The 13,895-nt window shown below is 36.7% G+C and overlaps 1 protein-coding gene and 1 pseudogene across 1 annotated transcript; both read right to left on the minus strand.

Annotated features, from left to right (window-relative positions):
- Nucleotides 1-3,658: 3,658 nt before the first annotated feature.
- Nucleotides 3,659-5,103, minus strand: LOC104811345 (annotated as a pseudogene).
- A 2,928-nt stretch (nucleotides 5,104-8,031) lies between these two features.
- On the minus strand, nucleotides 8,032-10,143 carry LOC104811342. The gene is made up of 3 exons (XM_010538006.1): nucleotides 9,327-10,143; nucleotides 8,545-8,699; nucleotides 8,032-8,465 (listed from the first exon to the last, which is right to left on the minus strand). The coding sequence occupies exons 1-3, from the start codon at nucleotides 10,000-10,002 to the stop codon at nucleotides 8,211-8,213; spliced, it is 1,086 nt and encodes a 361-aa protein (XP_010536308.1). The 5' UTR covers nucleotides 10,003-10,143; the 3' UTR covers nucleotides 8,032-8,210.
- Nucleotides 10,144-13,895: the final 3,752 nt, after the last annotated feature.

A 13,895-nucleotide genomic window follows, 5' to 3' on the forward strand; every position in this document is an offset into this window, starting at 1 on the left:
CCTCAAACTGCTTTTGCAGATTCGGGGTCATGCTTCCCAACATGAGACAGGAGATCTCATTGTCGTCAGTCTGATGCTTCTGCCAAGCATCCTTGACGGCTCTCGTGGCATTGGCCGCAGGCTCTGGTGGTAGAGCCCCTTCCAGGACGTATGACTTCTTGTCGTGCTTGAGAACTATTCTCAAGTTACGATACCAGTCTAAGAAGTTCGTCCCGGTCAATTTATCCTTCTCAAGGATAGATCGCATCGTCAAACTCGGTACGCTACCGGTTGACGCCATGTCCTACAAAAGAGACAAAACAGAACGAACAAAACAAATGAAGATTCTATTAATGATCTACTACCAGCTAGTCCATCATCAATCAGTGTCAATCTATCTATGATAAACTACCAGCTAGTCCATCATCAAACAATGACAACACAGATGCAAAGATGAGCTAAATTCCCAAAAAGAAAAATAACCCTACAATAAATTTCTATATGGGACTAAGATCCGTATATCACATAAGAACAAGTTTTTACACCTATCCTCATGCTATTTAGGTAGACATCTAATGTCAATCATATCTAATATGACTCTTAGATCCTTTATGAGACTATGATATCAAATATCATTGCATACTCGTCTCATCTGTACCATTAAGTCTCAAGTCAAACTTGACAACTTAACCCAAGATAAACCATATTCAAGCTGTAGAAACCACGATTTCCTACCCTACCTCACAAAGATAATCCGGCACGCTCAGCTTTGGCATGACCCGTGTTACGGACGATCGATGTCTTGACAGGCGCTCTAGTAATGGGAGGTACACACTTAGCATTACATGAATAAGGGTTTTTCGAAACCGCACCTAGATCAAGCATCTACTTTCAAGCTATGAGAACCACCATTTCTCCATCTTGCCTCACCAAGATAATACGGCATACGCAGCTTTGGCATGGCCCATGACACGTACGATCGAGGCCTTGACAAGTGCTTTACTTATAGAGCTTCTAGATCTAACCGGTTTCTGTGCAACGATTGTTCATAATCCGAATAGACCTTCCATTCGATTATGTCATCCCAATCCCGGAGCTCCCACTCAATCAAGCATATTGTATATCTTGATTAAGTTACATGTATTCATTCACTATGGACAATCCATAAGAATGAATCATATCTATTTGAGTTACAGTTGATCAGATTATGCAACAATTGCGTAATCGGACCTCGAAAACGAAAATTTTCAGAATCTGGACTTCGGACCGTCCGTTCTAGAGGTAGAACGGACGTTCCAGGCTGGCAGAACGTTCGGTCTCGACTTAAGAAGTCAGAACGGACGTTCCGCCTTGTAGAACAGACGTTCTGCATGGCAGAACGGACGGTCCAGGATGGACCTTCCGTTCCGAGCCACTCAGTCCGTCACCCTTGGACCGTCCGTTCCGGCTTACCAGAACGGATGGTCTAGGGTAGGTCTCCGTGATCAGATCACGTTTCCCCGCGTTCTCAGCCCCGATCAGACCCGAAACTAATCCGAGTTCTTCTATACACCCAAATTTCGAACTCCTGCACACTATGCAACATGAAACATGCAATCTACACTAGATTCAATCATCAAACATGCATAGATATCAAAGCAAACATGGATTCAAACGATTCAAATCCTAAAACATGCGTGATCGGGTTCTACGAAATCAAAACAGAGTAACCAGGCTCTGATACCACTGTTGGGTTTCCTGGGATCTCATGAGCGAATCTAATTCCTAAAAGATCGATTTTAGGGTTTGTGCAGCGGAAGTAAAACAAAAATTTATAGAACCCTAGAACCATGCTGCTATTGAATCGTAGAAACGTTAGAACGCTTACCTCAATCGATCCGGGGCCTGTATCAATTGAAGAACACGTCTGATCACGAAAGGCAGGAAGAATACCTCGCCCTCTACACGTATCCACACCTCGGGATGGATTCCAACGATTGGAACTTGTCTGCTAGGACCCGAATCTGCTATTCGATTTGTGCTTTGAGAAAAACGGACTTTTATCACACTTTCAACCTCTTGGATCTCACCAAAAGTCTGCTAGAAGTATTCTCAAGTCGGCTCACTTTATTAGGGTTTTTAATCTCCTTCTTATAAGGTGATTTAACCCTAATTCGGTTTAATTTCGGAAAATCTAAAGCCCGGAACGGACGGTCCAGAAATACACGCGGACCGTCTGTTCTAGCAAGCAGAACGGACGTTCCGCATTAGTGGACCATCCGTTCCTGGGCAGATGACCATGAGCTAAGTCCGAACCCTCTAGGCTAACCAAACGTGGTCCGGGGCTGGCCAAACGTGGTCAACTCCGGATCAACACACTAAGAACACTTTCTCATGCTCGTTTCGGTCAAATCTCAATTCCTTTCTTCGGATTCTTCACGTATAAGTCCATCCCTAGTGGTGTGTGACCCTGTAAGCCCATTCTAAGTGGTAATGACTTCGGGAACTTTTTCCGAACCACAAGTCATGGTTAGCCTCTAGTAAGACGCCATGACCACCCACCTAGAATTGAGTTAGAGGTGATCTAACCAAGGTATTAACAGCTCGAGTTCTGATCCTTTGTCTCATGATATCATATGTTGAACAAGGGCATAGTATGAGCCACCCTTCAAGTTCAACCACTTTTTCGTTTTGGCAAATCGACTGATAAAATAGATGCAACTTCATCTATAGTGTGGCCACGCGTTTTCACAGTCCGATTTCCACGAGGGGCCCAGAGACATCTCTCTCGCTAAGGAGGTGACAAGTCTCATATTGCATGTTTATTATCTCCATATGATTCGTGAACGTAGCTGAGCAACGCCGTTATAATCATTCGGTTAAAGACGAAATTTGACACAGTGAAGACACGTCACTCCTCATATCAGATACTCTAGACATCTCAGGTCTAAAGATCTAAGAACGAATCGCTATGTATGAGATTCAAGTCATGACTCGTGTCCATCTGACAATCTTATGCGGGTCATCATATCACTCGTTCCCAACGAATACCTATGATCATGATTTGTATCCAATGCATCAATCACACCTCATACTGGTCTTAATTCATCACTGTTTCCACAATGACAACTAACCAGAGAGTTTAGAATAGTGATATCACGTTTAAAAGATCATATTCGGGTTTGGCTTGTTTTTCGATTCATATTTTCAGTTTATTTCCTGTTGTATTGTATTCATGCATCGGAACACATCTTATATTCAGTACTTCACCACAAAAATTCACAGAGAATATACAACTAATAACTCATCTTAATCCTACAAAAAATGGAATAGAAATTCAATCTCAAGTAGTTTCAATTAATCGCAAACATATTATTATCAAATCAATTTCATTTTAACAACTCATATTTAAATTAATTAACTTAATCTACTTTATATTGGACCTTCTTTAAAAGTCCATTAGGCAGGTCTTACGTGTTGGAATTGGACTATTAAAAGCCAACTATATAATAAAATCCCACTAATCCATGAGACCAGTTTTGGTCTTGAACAAGTCATTAAATATATATCGAATTAAAACCCAAAAATCTTTGTAACCTTATTGAATGACATCAAATTGGACCATTGAACCTTTCAAACACAACACTCAGTTAAGAAATACTCAGATGACAATAAATGTGTTCAACAGAAACTAGTCATCTCAGAGCTCACTCCCTGCAATTTTCTTATAAGTGTACCATTTTGAGATGAAGAGGTATACCAACAGGTTGAGGAGACTTAAAACGGCCAACAACCAGAAGAAGTAATCAATATGACCTCTGTTCAAGTTATCATGTGGGATCCAACCAAGCCTTCCTCTTGATGTGGTCATCGACATCACCATTATAACCAATAGCGTGCTCAAGAAACTCCCTAAAGACACAGTTGTTAGCAATAACGCCGAACATAGACTCCTCATGGATCCGAAGCCTCGTTACAAAAAAGTATTGAGGGACTTGCCAGAAAACACTCATCGCCACAGTTTTTTGGTCGTAGAGGTTGTGTTCTCTCACATACTTTAAGCGTATGACTTCGAGGATGTCCGCTGAGATCATGGAGATTATGGAGGTGACCATGTCGATGCCCATGCGTTGGAGTTGGGTGAACCCACGTTCGTGTCTAGTGAATTTGCACACAAAAGGGATGATGACTTGATAGATAGGTGCCAAGAAGACGTCGGTGAGGGTGTCGAAGAGGGAGAGTGAGGCTGAGGGGACGGTGAAGCGAGCTCCCATGTGGCAGACCATAGTGTTTCCTTGAAGGACGAACAATATGCCAGTTTGGTTGTAATTACCGCAAAGATTATACCAGAGGCCAAAACAGGTAGGAGGTGTATCAATGCTTTGAGCTCATTGACTTGTGTGACCATACATAGACTCCAGTGACTATACATAGACTCCAGAGACTTCGATTGTCGCTCTCATTATACACCGCTACCTTGTCAATAAACCTGCAAAGCGTTTGAAATAAGTAACTTGTTCTTGTAGTTCTTATCATACACAAAATGATTACAAAAAAATTTATGTTGAACTTTTCATAACATGTATTTAAAGGTACGTAAGTTTGTCAGTATGTTCAAGTTTTCGGCTTCCTTTGATAATGCTCTTTGAATCTTCAATCTCGTGAAGAAGAGATTTACCCTGAGGGACTTTGACATTTGATCTTTTTAATGACGCAACTATGACTTGGAGGATCCTCATGATAGGACTACCTCCAGGACTCTGAATTCTATAACACTTACGACCTGCAAAGAAAAATATGGTCGAGATAGCTATTGCAATGGTACGGACTTCGAACCCCCAACCCCAACTGATGTTCATCTGGATCCAAACAAGAAAAGATGAGGAAATCGCAGAGGCAATGCTTGTCAAGAAATAAAACCAGTTGAAGAAAAATTCCTTTCTTTTCTTTCCAGTCTCATTTGACTCATCAAATTGCTCTGCACCAAACGCAGAAACACAAGGTATGATGCCTCCAGTCCCGAGTGCAATCATATAGAAGGGCAATGAAGAAGAAAGTAGTTTGTCCTATAGTCGGGTTGCACACATCCCCTTTGCACAGAGGTTTGAGACTTGTGACAAAAGTTGGTAATGTCAAGAGCATCATTCCCTATACATGCATGAGAAAAAACCATATCATATACAAGTTTAGAAAAAACTTGTCACTAATTGTACAAAAAAACTTACAAAGGCTTATCACAAAGATTGAAATTGTCTGGTATCTACCCAAATAGGCATCCGCAAGAAAGGCACCAAGCAAGGGGGTGACGAAATATACTCCACACCAGTTCATGACATTGTTGGAAGCGGCAACATTGCCCTAATTGAGTTGCTTCTCAAGGTAATTCACAAGATTATTACTCATTGCAATGTAAGCCAGCCTCTCACACCACTCGTTTCCTATCCCAGATTACAAAACCTTACATTGTTGGGGATTTGAAATTTATTAGGAAGACAACTCAAAGGGAATTTAGAAATACCAAGAATGAACCTGTACCCCTTCCAGTTTTCGGTTTCCTTTTTTATTAGCAGGTCTTTTCCGAATGTCAATTGTTCCATATTGCGTATATTCTGTCATTGTTGGTTTAATGAAATTTCTCTCACTTAGATTTGAGTTCAAAGAGTTATCACAAAGAAAGCATATAGGGTTGTGTCATACATATTCAACATTTTGTGAGTATTTCGCATATTTAGAAGACCCTGTTTTAAGAATATTTGAAACAATGATTTACTAGATTTAGGAGACCCTGTTTTAAGAAATTAACAACACAATTTTTGTATCTTTTTTAATATTTATCATAGTATTGTGAGACCAAATTAAGATATTTAATATGAAAAAGATTGTTCTCCATAATTGGATAATAAAAAAGAGAAAATTATACAATAGTGGTAGATACTAATTAAATAAATTTTGATTTATATTTCTTTTCAAGAAACATTTGTAAAGATTGTTTTCCATAATTAAACAATAAAAAGAGAAAAAATATACAACAACGGTAAGGGATACTTTGTTTTCAAAATAAGAAATATTTTTTTTAAAAAATCAATGACAAATAGAACCAAACAGTTTCAAAACATCAGAAACTTGTCCTATAATTTTACATTTTAACATAATTAACCCTCTCAGTCTCAATTTATCCATTTCCTTTTGTAGGATTCTCACGTATTAAGGGATTGTCTCTCTCCATATCTTAACTTATTCAGGGTTCACATCCACCAAGTTGAGAACTGTATCATTGCCAGAAACTAGTTCTACACATCATCATTTTTCAATTAGGGTTCTTACAACTATCACAAGCATCATATACACATCATATAATTTTACATTTTAACATAATGCTAATATTCAAGTATATAATAGAGAAGTGGTGGCAAAAAAAAATCAGTCCCAAGTAATTTCAATTAAACAAACATATTACCGTCATCAGTTTTCATTTTAATTTTATGCAAGACGGTTGAGCCTTATGCATCGGCCTAGACTATATAAAAAAGTCCATGCTAAACTATACGTGCTCCTTTAGCACGTTAAATGTACGCGTCAAAGACAAACTCGCACCGGAAGCCGTCTGGTGGAAATCTACGTCCTCGAAATACAAAATAAAAAAAGTATGCTTTATTTCGAAATTACATGAAAATTCTCAGATTCTTTTTCAAAAAATGTAACAAAAAAAATCTAATTAAAAATCTGACACATTTATGCTACTTTTTCTTAACGAAAAAAAACCAAATATGCAATACGTTAAAAATTTTGTTTTACAGAGTCACAATAAAATTTTTCGTTACGTATTTTTATTTCAGACACACACATTAGAACACATGCAACACAACAAAATGATTGCAGAAAAAGAAACTGCAATACGTGCCACAGACTTCAGTACTGCTTCTTATAGACAAATCAATGGTTAATAAACCACCAAAAACTGTCACAAAAAAACTTGATTCAATAACTTCTTTCCGTAAATTCAGACATAACTGATATCTTGAGCCTTTAGTTCGTCTGATTTCACAAGTTTTGAGCCAACACCAACAAACTCTTTTTTGACTCACATGCTCACCCATAACACGAAACCAAATGTGATGTTAAAAGGAGTTTGTGAAAGTTCATAGAAATCTGTAACTTTTTTTTTTTTGGTGTTGGTCAAAGTACAAGTTCAAGTGATTTAAGCGTGGAAAGCTTGAATTTGTATTGCGAAGACACCATAATCCGTTTATGAAATTAATGAGTTGATAAGTCAGTGAACACTACGAACGAATTCACTCTATTTGAGAAGTCAAAGGTTCAAAAAAGAAATTTTCAAACTCACTAAACTCGCATCTATTTCATAATATGCATGTTTCATATTTATAGGTTATAAATGGTTAGAAATGAAATAAAAAAAGGTGCAAAATTTGAAATTATTAAAAGCAAATTTCGAAACAATAAATGTAGATCATTTATCTTTGAATCTGACCAAATGATCATATTCTTCACTTCTAAACTTCATTTGGATTTGATCCAAGAATGTTATGAACTCTTGGATTTGACGAGAACTTGATCCAACAAGAATCATGTCATTTTTTTAATCTAATTTATTAAATTAAGCTTATTATATACATGATCTTGAAATTATTATTGTGTATCCCGTGAATCTCTGTCTAGTTTGAGAATCTTCAAACAGTGAAGCGATCCGAGTCTCCAATCAAAAGTTAATGATAAAACAAGACGACATTTGTTCAATATATATTTGTAGGATTGAACCCTAAATCGTGTCTTCCCCAGAATTGATGTTTTCTAATTTGGACATCAATTTATCCATATCACAACTATGGTTAGTTAGAAATCATTTCTAATTGGAATCACGTCGTTTGGACTTCGTAGCACAAAGTTATAACTAAATTCCCCTATAATTCAAATGCATATAAAATCGAAAATTTATGGCAATGTACAATCTAAACTTCTTCTTTGCACGCTTTGAAGTTCTTGATGGACCCCATATTGCTACTCTAACCATTTGTGTAGATAACGACAGAACTGCTATTACGTATTTGAAGGATCAACCAAAAAAGCCTGTGAAAACTTTACACAACAAATGCCGTAATTTGTGCCGCACGTAGTAGTAGCCAACCTAGAGACATTATTCTCTTTCTTTTTCTTCGAACTTTTCTTCAGCTAGAAGGATTTGCTAAAACGATCTCACTGATATTTACATGAAAAATAAAATTCACAACGGTCTCTTACCCGATGTTCCGGGAAAGCATGGATGATATCAGATTTGCATCACCGAACTTCATGATCAAGTCGAGATATTGCATTGCCTCAATGGGAAGCATGCCCTCGAGCAAGAAGTCGAGCAAATGGGAATGAGTCCCTCTCATCACTTCGAAACTTTCGTTCAGTAATTTCTTCTGCTGTTCTTTGCTTAGCTCCGCCGCCTCCACCAACGGCAACAGATCCTTCTCTTCCTCCACAAAATGCCCTTTACATCTCTCCTGTTCAAACGCCAACCAGCAGTGTTTTACATGCTAACTCCAGTATGGAGAGACATCGATCACTGTTAGCATAATTTACCTGTAACGCATTGAGACGGGAGACGAGACTGAAGAGAGCCTCTGAACAGACAGAGGTTCCGGAGTCCAAGACTCCGATGGATTTGATGTCTTCTTTGATGCCATTCATGATCGGCAGTTCTCTCCCATGTTCCTCGTTCGCAGATTTGCATACCCCTGCATCGTTAATATTCACAACCCGTTGATCAAGACAACACAACAGTCGCACAAGACAAGACCATATCCACATCGCCTTTCGCAAATTCTCCACTTCGAATCAACTAAATGAATCGGATATGTCCATTGTCATGCAAACAACTCTCATTACCACCCATCAAACCAGCCTTGCGTTGGATTATATTGAACACAGATCCTCAATTTGTCAGCAGAGCTACACTCTGTCGCAATGAGCAAATCACGAGTGTCCAAAAAGCAAACAACATAAGCATTACACTAAGAGGCAAGAGCCATTCTGTGTTTCATGCATTCTCCATCTCCAATTCCATAATTCAACATCAACATCGCTTCCCAATTCCACAATTAGTAAAAATTATTTCCACGTTCACATGAATAATACTCATGGCCTATATCCAAAACCCGTCACTAATCAGAAAGAGACGCAGGGTTGTGTCATTTCTCGATGAAGAAAGATCATCAATTTCACATCAAATCAGCACTGTTTTCACCTAGCAATCAATCCAAACATAACAATGATCATGCGAATCAAAATCTATATGAATCAACAACATTTGACTTGTTGAGACTAAGCACAAACTTGTCAAAATCATGTGGAAAAAGTTTTACCTCGATCGACCGCTTCAAGAACAGGGAAGATGATTCTCTCCTCCATTTGAGCATGCTCAAGCATCAGCTCCTGAAGTTGAGAATAGTTTTTTCCGAACTTCCTCATCTCCATCCTCGGCGTCCCCGCCGACGGATCCGCCGCCTTTCTCCCTCCACGCGCCGCCAGATCCTCCGCCCACCTCGCCATCCTCTCCACGTGCCACACCATGCTCTTGTGCTGCAACCAAGTAACCCTCGCTATCAATGGCGTCGAATCGTCGAATCCCTCCAAATTGAACTTCCCCATCATTAATCTCGGCTCCGGGAACTTCTTCTCGATGAAACCAACCAGGATCTCCTTGGATCCCGACACCGTGTCCGATCCTAATTGGATCGTCGGCTTCTGATCTTCTGAGGGAACGAATCTAAGAGGAACCCTCTTGTGGAGAAGCGCGAAACGGACATAAGATGTGACAAGACTGTTTGGTGGTCCAGATAATCTGACGGTGGCAGTTCCGGTGGCTCTGTCTGAGGCCGTGGCGACAACGGGGGCGCCGAGGCGTTGGGGGGCGGAGACCCGAGCAGGTACGCCGGCGGTGGCAGCGGCGTAAGCGGAGCCGGAAATAGTGGGTTTGACACAGTCGAAGGGAGCAATTTCAGATGTGGATTTAGTGGAGCTGGAGAGGCAATTACCCATCTTTCCTGCGATTTTGGAGAGGACAAACAGAATCGAGAGAGCGAAATGGTATCTTAAAACGGAAATGGGGAGAGAGAGAGAGAGATGAGGAGAGGGACAATAAGAGTGAGGTGCAAGAAATGGGGGAAGGGATCAAAAAGAGCGCAGATCGAAGAAATAAAAGGATCAAGCGAATCTTCAAACAGTGAAGCGATCCGAGTCTCCAATCAAAAGTTAATGATAAAACAAGACGACATTTGTTCAATATATATTTGTAGGATTGAACCCTAAATCGTGTCTTCCCCAGAATTGATGTTTTCTAATTTGGACATCAATTTATCCATATCACAACTATGGTTAGTTAGAAATCATTTCTAATTGGAATATATATTTTTGAACAAAATTAATATGATTAGATTTGGATAAGTATTATAACATAAATTCTATTCAGTCGAATATAATATAGAAATGGATTATAAATAATTTTACTTAAATAAAATAAATATGTTTTAAAAATAAATATTTTACAAAAATCACTGGATTTACATTTTTTAATAATACTTTTTTATAAAAAAAATTCTTGAATAAATATCTTAACTTTTCAAAATATGTCAACCTTAACATTTAATTTGATAATATAATACATCAAATATTAAAATACTTCAACTTCGTAAATTAAAGAAAATTTCTAATCAAACCCATTATATATTCATTCAAACATCTAAATCATTTGGGTTTTGATTGAAAATTGACCTCAATTTTAGGAGTTGAAAGATTAATTGGATACAATTTTTAGAGTTAGATATATTAATTTGATACATTTTGACATTTGAGTTATTATTTTATAAAATAAAAAGTTAAGGTACTTATTTGATATATTTTTAAAAATTGAGGAATTTATATGAGATTTTTTTATTTTTTACTAAAATTTCTTTTACTATTCAAAGATTCTTTGTGTATGAATAATTTTATCTAAGTAAAAAATAATGGCGTAGTAAATATTATATCTCCATCACTAAATTTCCTCCCCTATTTGTGTACAAATTTCTTCTTTTGTCATTTTTTATCGTTATTTACATATTTCTTGATGATGATATACATACATATATATATATATATAAAAGGAAATATAATATTTTAGCGATAAAATTTTGGACAGCCTTACAGAAACAAATTCCTGACATTCCTTTAAAACAAAAGTGTTTCATCCAAAACCGGAGAAAAAAGAATCCAAAACTATTTTTCCGTTCATGTCTATATATACATATTTAAATGGAAATTTATAGATAATGTTGTTTTCCATTTGGGAATCGTCTTCGACTCTTCGTGTCATAGTGGAAGGTGCGCTCCTTGACCGTTGGAATCCATTCAAAGTCAACTAATTTGTTTTTTACCGTTGTGTTTTTTTACATGTTTTTTCTGTCTGTTTCTTACATGTTTTATTTATTTAAGAGAGAAATGATATAAACCCACGTGAATTTATTCAAATATATAAGACTAATACACAAATTTTTAATTTGATAATAAATCACCCTAAATTTTAAAATTTTCCAATTATCCATTCAAAATGACAAACTAAATTACAATTTCCCACGCAAAGGGGATTTTCAATGTCAACATAACATCGGTACACTGAAGGGAGGAGTGAAATCAGGGTAGGAGAACAAGGACTTATTTGGGTCCATCAGGTGGGATAGCTCGGTGAAAATTAAAGAAGTTGTCGAGGGCAAACTCGACATTTCACGTTTCACGGTGGCCAGTTACACCATCGACGGTAGCGGTAAGAATTCCAATTAAATCGTAATCGAGATTAATTTTAAACCAAAAAAATTGAACCGAATCGATGATGTGTCTGCTGACGTGTCATAAATGTTCCTCTTTTTTATTACGTGGAAAACCACGTCGGCATATTTATACAATGTTGGCATCGAAAATCCCCTTTTATATAGGGAATTGTAATTAATTTTATCCTTTTGCTAGTGTAATTGGGAAAATTTTAAATCTAATGTGATTTATTGTCAAATTCAAAATCTGATCTTACAAATTTGAATAAATTGGTGTGGATTTATTTCATTTTTCCTTTATTTTATTCTACTTTTTTATTTCTCTTCGGCGTTAAGAAAACTTATGAAACAAAATAGTCAAATTATATCTTTTGTTAGATTTTCTTTAAAGATTAAGTGATTGGTTGGGTTACATCAAATCTCTATTTTGGGGATGCGATTAAATCCCAACCCAATATACATAAAACAAAAATGCTTATGAATACTGAGGCATAGGGGTGTGCATAATATCCGGAAAAACCGATCCAATCCGTTATTCGATCCGTATCCGAACCGAAAATTCGGATATTCGGAGTTCACGGATCGGATACGGATATTGGTTTCAAAATATTTGTCGGATACGGATCGGATACGGATATCAAAATAAAATTATCCGAAATATCTGATCCGATCCGTACCTTTTAGTAATGTTAATAATATATGGCTAATTTTGTAATTAGTTTATATATAAGGGGTAATTGTGTAAAACATAAAAAACATGTTAGGGTTTTCCCTCTTCGTAAGTATGCGCCTTCCTCTCCCTTCTCCCTCTATCTATCATCGATCTTTGCCGACTCTCTCTCTTTCTCTCCGTCTCTCCTAAATTTTCTGACAAAATCTTTAATCATCGTCTTCGATTTCTTCTATTATTGGCAGGGTTTTCTTGGACAAGTTATTGACATTCCGAATCCCAACGGTGAGGGCAGAGCGTCGTTTCTCTCGCGTTTTCCATGGATGTCCTTTAGTGACCTGAATTTGGTTGAAGCTTATGTTTTGTGGTCAATTGTTGGGTGATGGGTTTGTAAAAAACATGTCTGAAAAACATACCATGTCCAACGAGATCAATATCACGGTGAGAAACTGTATTTTTTAATAGGTCAATGTTCATATATCATTTGCAGATTTGAAGTTGCAGATCAATGAATGATTCATCTATCAAACCAAAAATCAATTTATGAGTCGTCTTCTATGTGTTATACCCAACAATTCTAAGAATAGCATTATCCAATGTGTGTATCATCAAATGAATAAAGAAATTATTTTTTTATTTTTGGTCGAATACGGATATTTGTAAATATCCGGTGTTTTTTCGGATATCCGGACTTGCGGATATTCGAAAATTACGGATCGGATACGAATAACAAAATTTGATATTTGTACGGATCGGATACGGATACAAATATCTAAAAAAGTCCGGATATCCGATCCGTGCCCACCCCTACTGAGGCATATATATTATACTACTAATCAATCTCTAATTTATAATTAAATTAATTTATTATACATGTTATGATGATTTCTTGTATCCGTTTAAAATGTCAGGTTTCAATATAGAATATAATATGAACAGTTGATATATTTTTAAAAATTTTAAAGTTTCTGTCTTTACTTAGAATTTTTTTAACAAATTCGCATAATAACTTTTTATTTTATTCATTGCGATGGAGGATTAATTTATAAACAAATGTTCCATACATATAAATAGAGTCTTGGCATTGGCTTCTTTCATGAGACTTATACAAAAATATCTTCCATTACTAATTTAAATTTATTTACTACCTTTTCTAAACCCTAATTTTCTAAAAAAAAACTGCAAAATGATATTTTTATCTCTCACTAGAATCTAGATTTTTATCCCTCATTAATATACATTATTCTGCAAAATAATATTTTTACCTTCCGTTTTTATCGACATTTAATATTTGTACTCCTCATTTATTCTCTCTGTACAATGAAAATTTTAAAAAAATATAGGGAAAATGAAAGAAAACCCCTCCTTTTATCAAGGAATTTCAAAAGACGGTTTATAACTTTCAAATTTCGCATTTTTTTAGGAGAGGAGTGAGAAAAAAGTAAACTCGAAGGAGAATA

Source organism: Tarenaya hassleriana, unplaced genomic scaffold (genome assembly GCF_000463585.1).
Source record: "Tarenaya hassleriana unplaced genomic scaffold, ASM46358v1 Cleome192, whole genome shotgun sequence".
In the NCBI taxonomy this organism is placed as follows: Eukaryota; Viridiplantae; Streptophyta; class Magnoliopsida; order Brassicales; family Cleomaceae; genus Tarenaya; species Tarenaya hassleriana.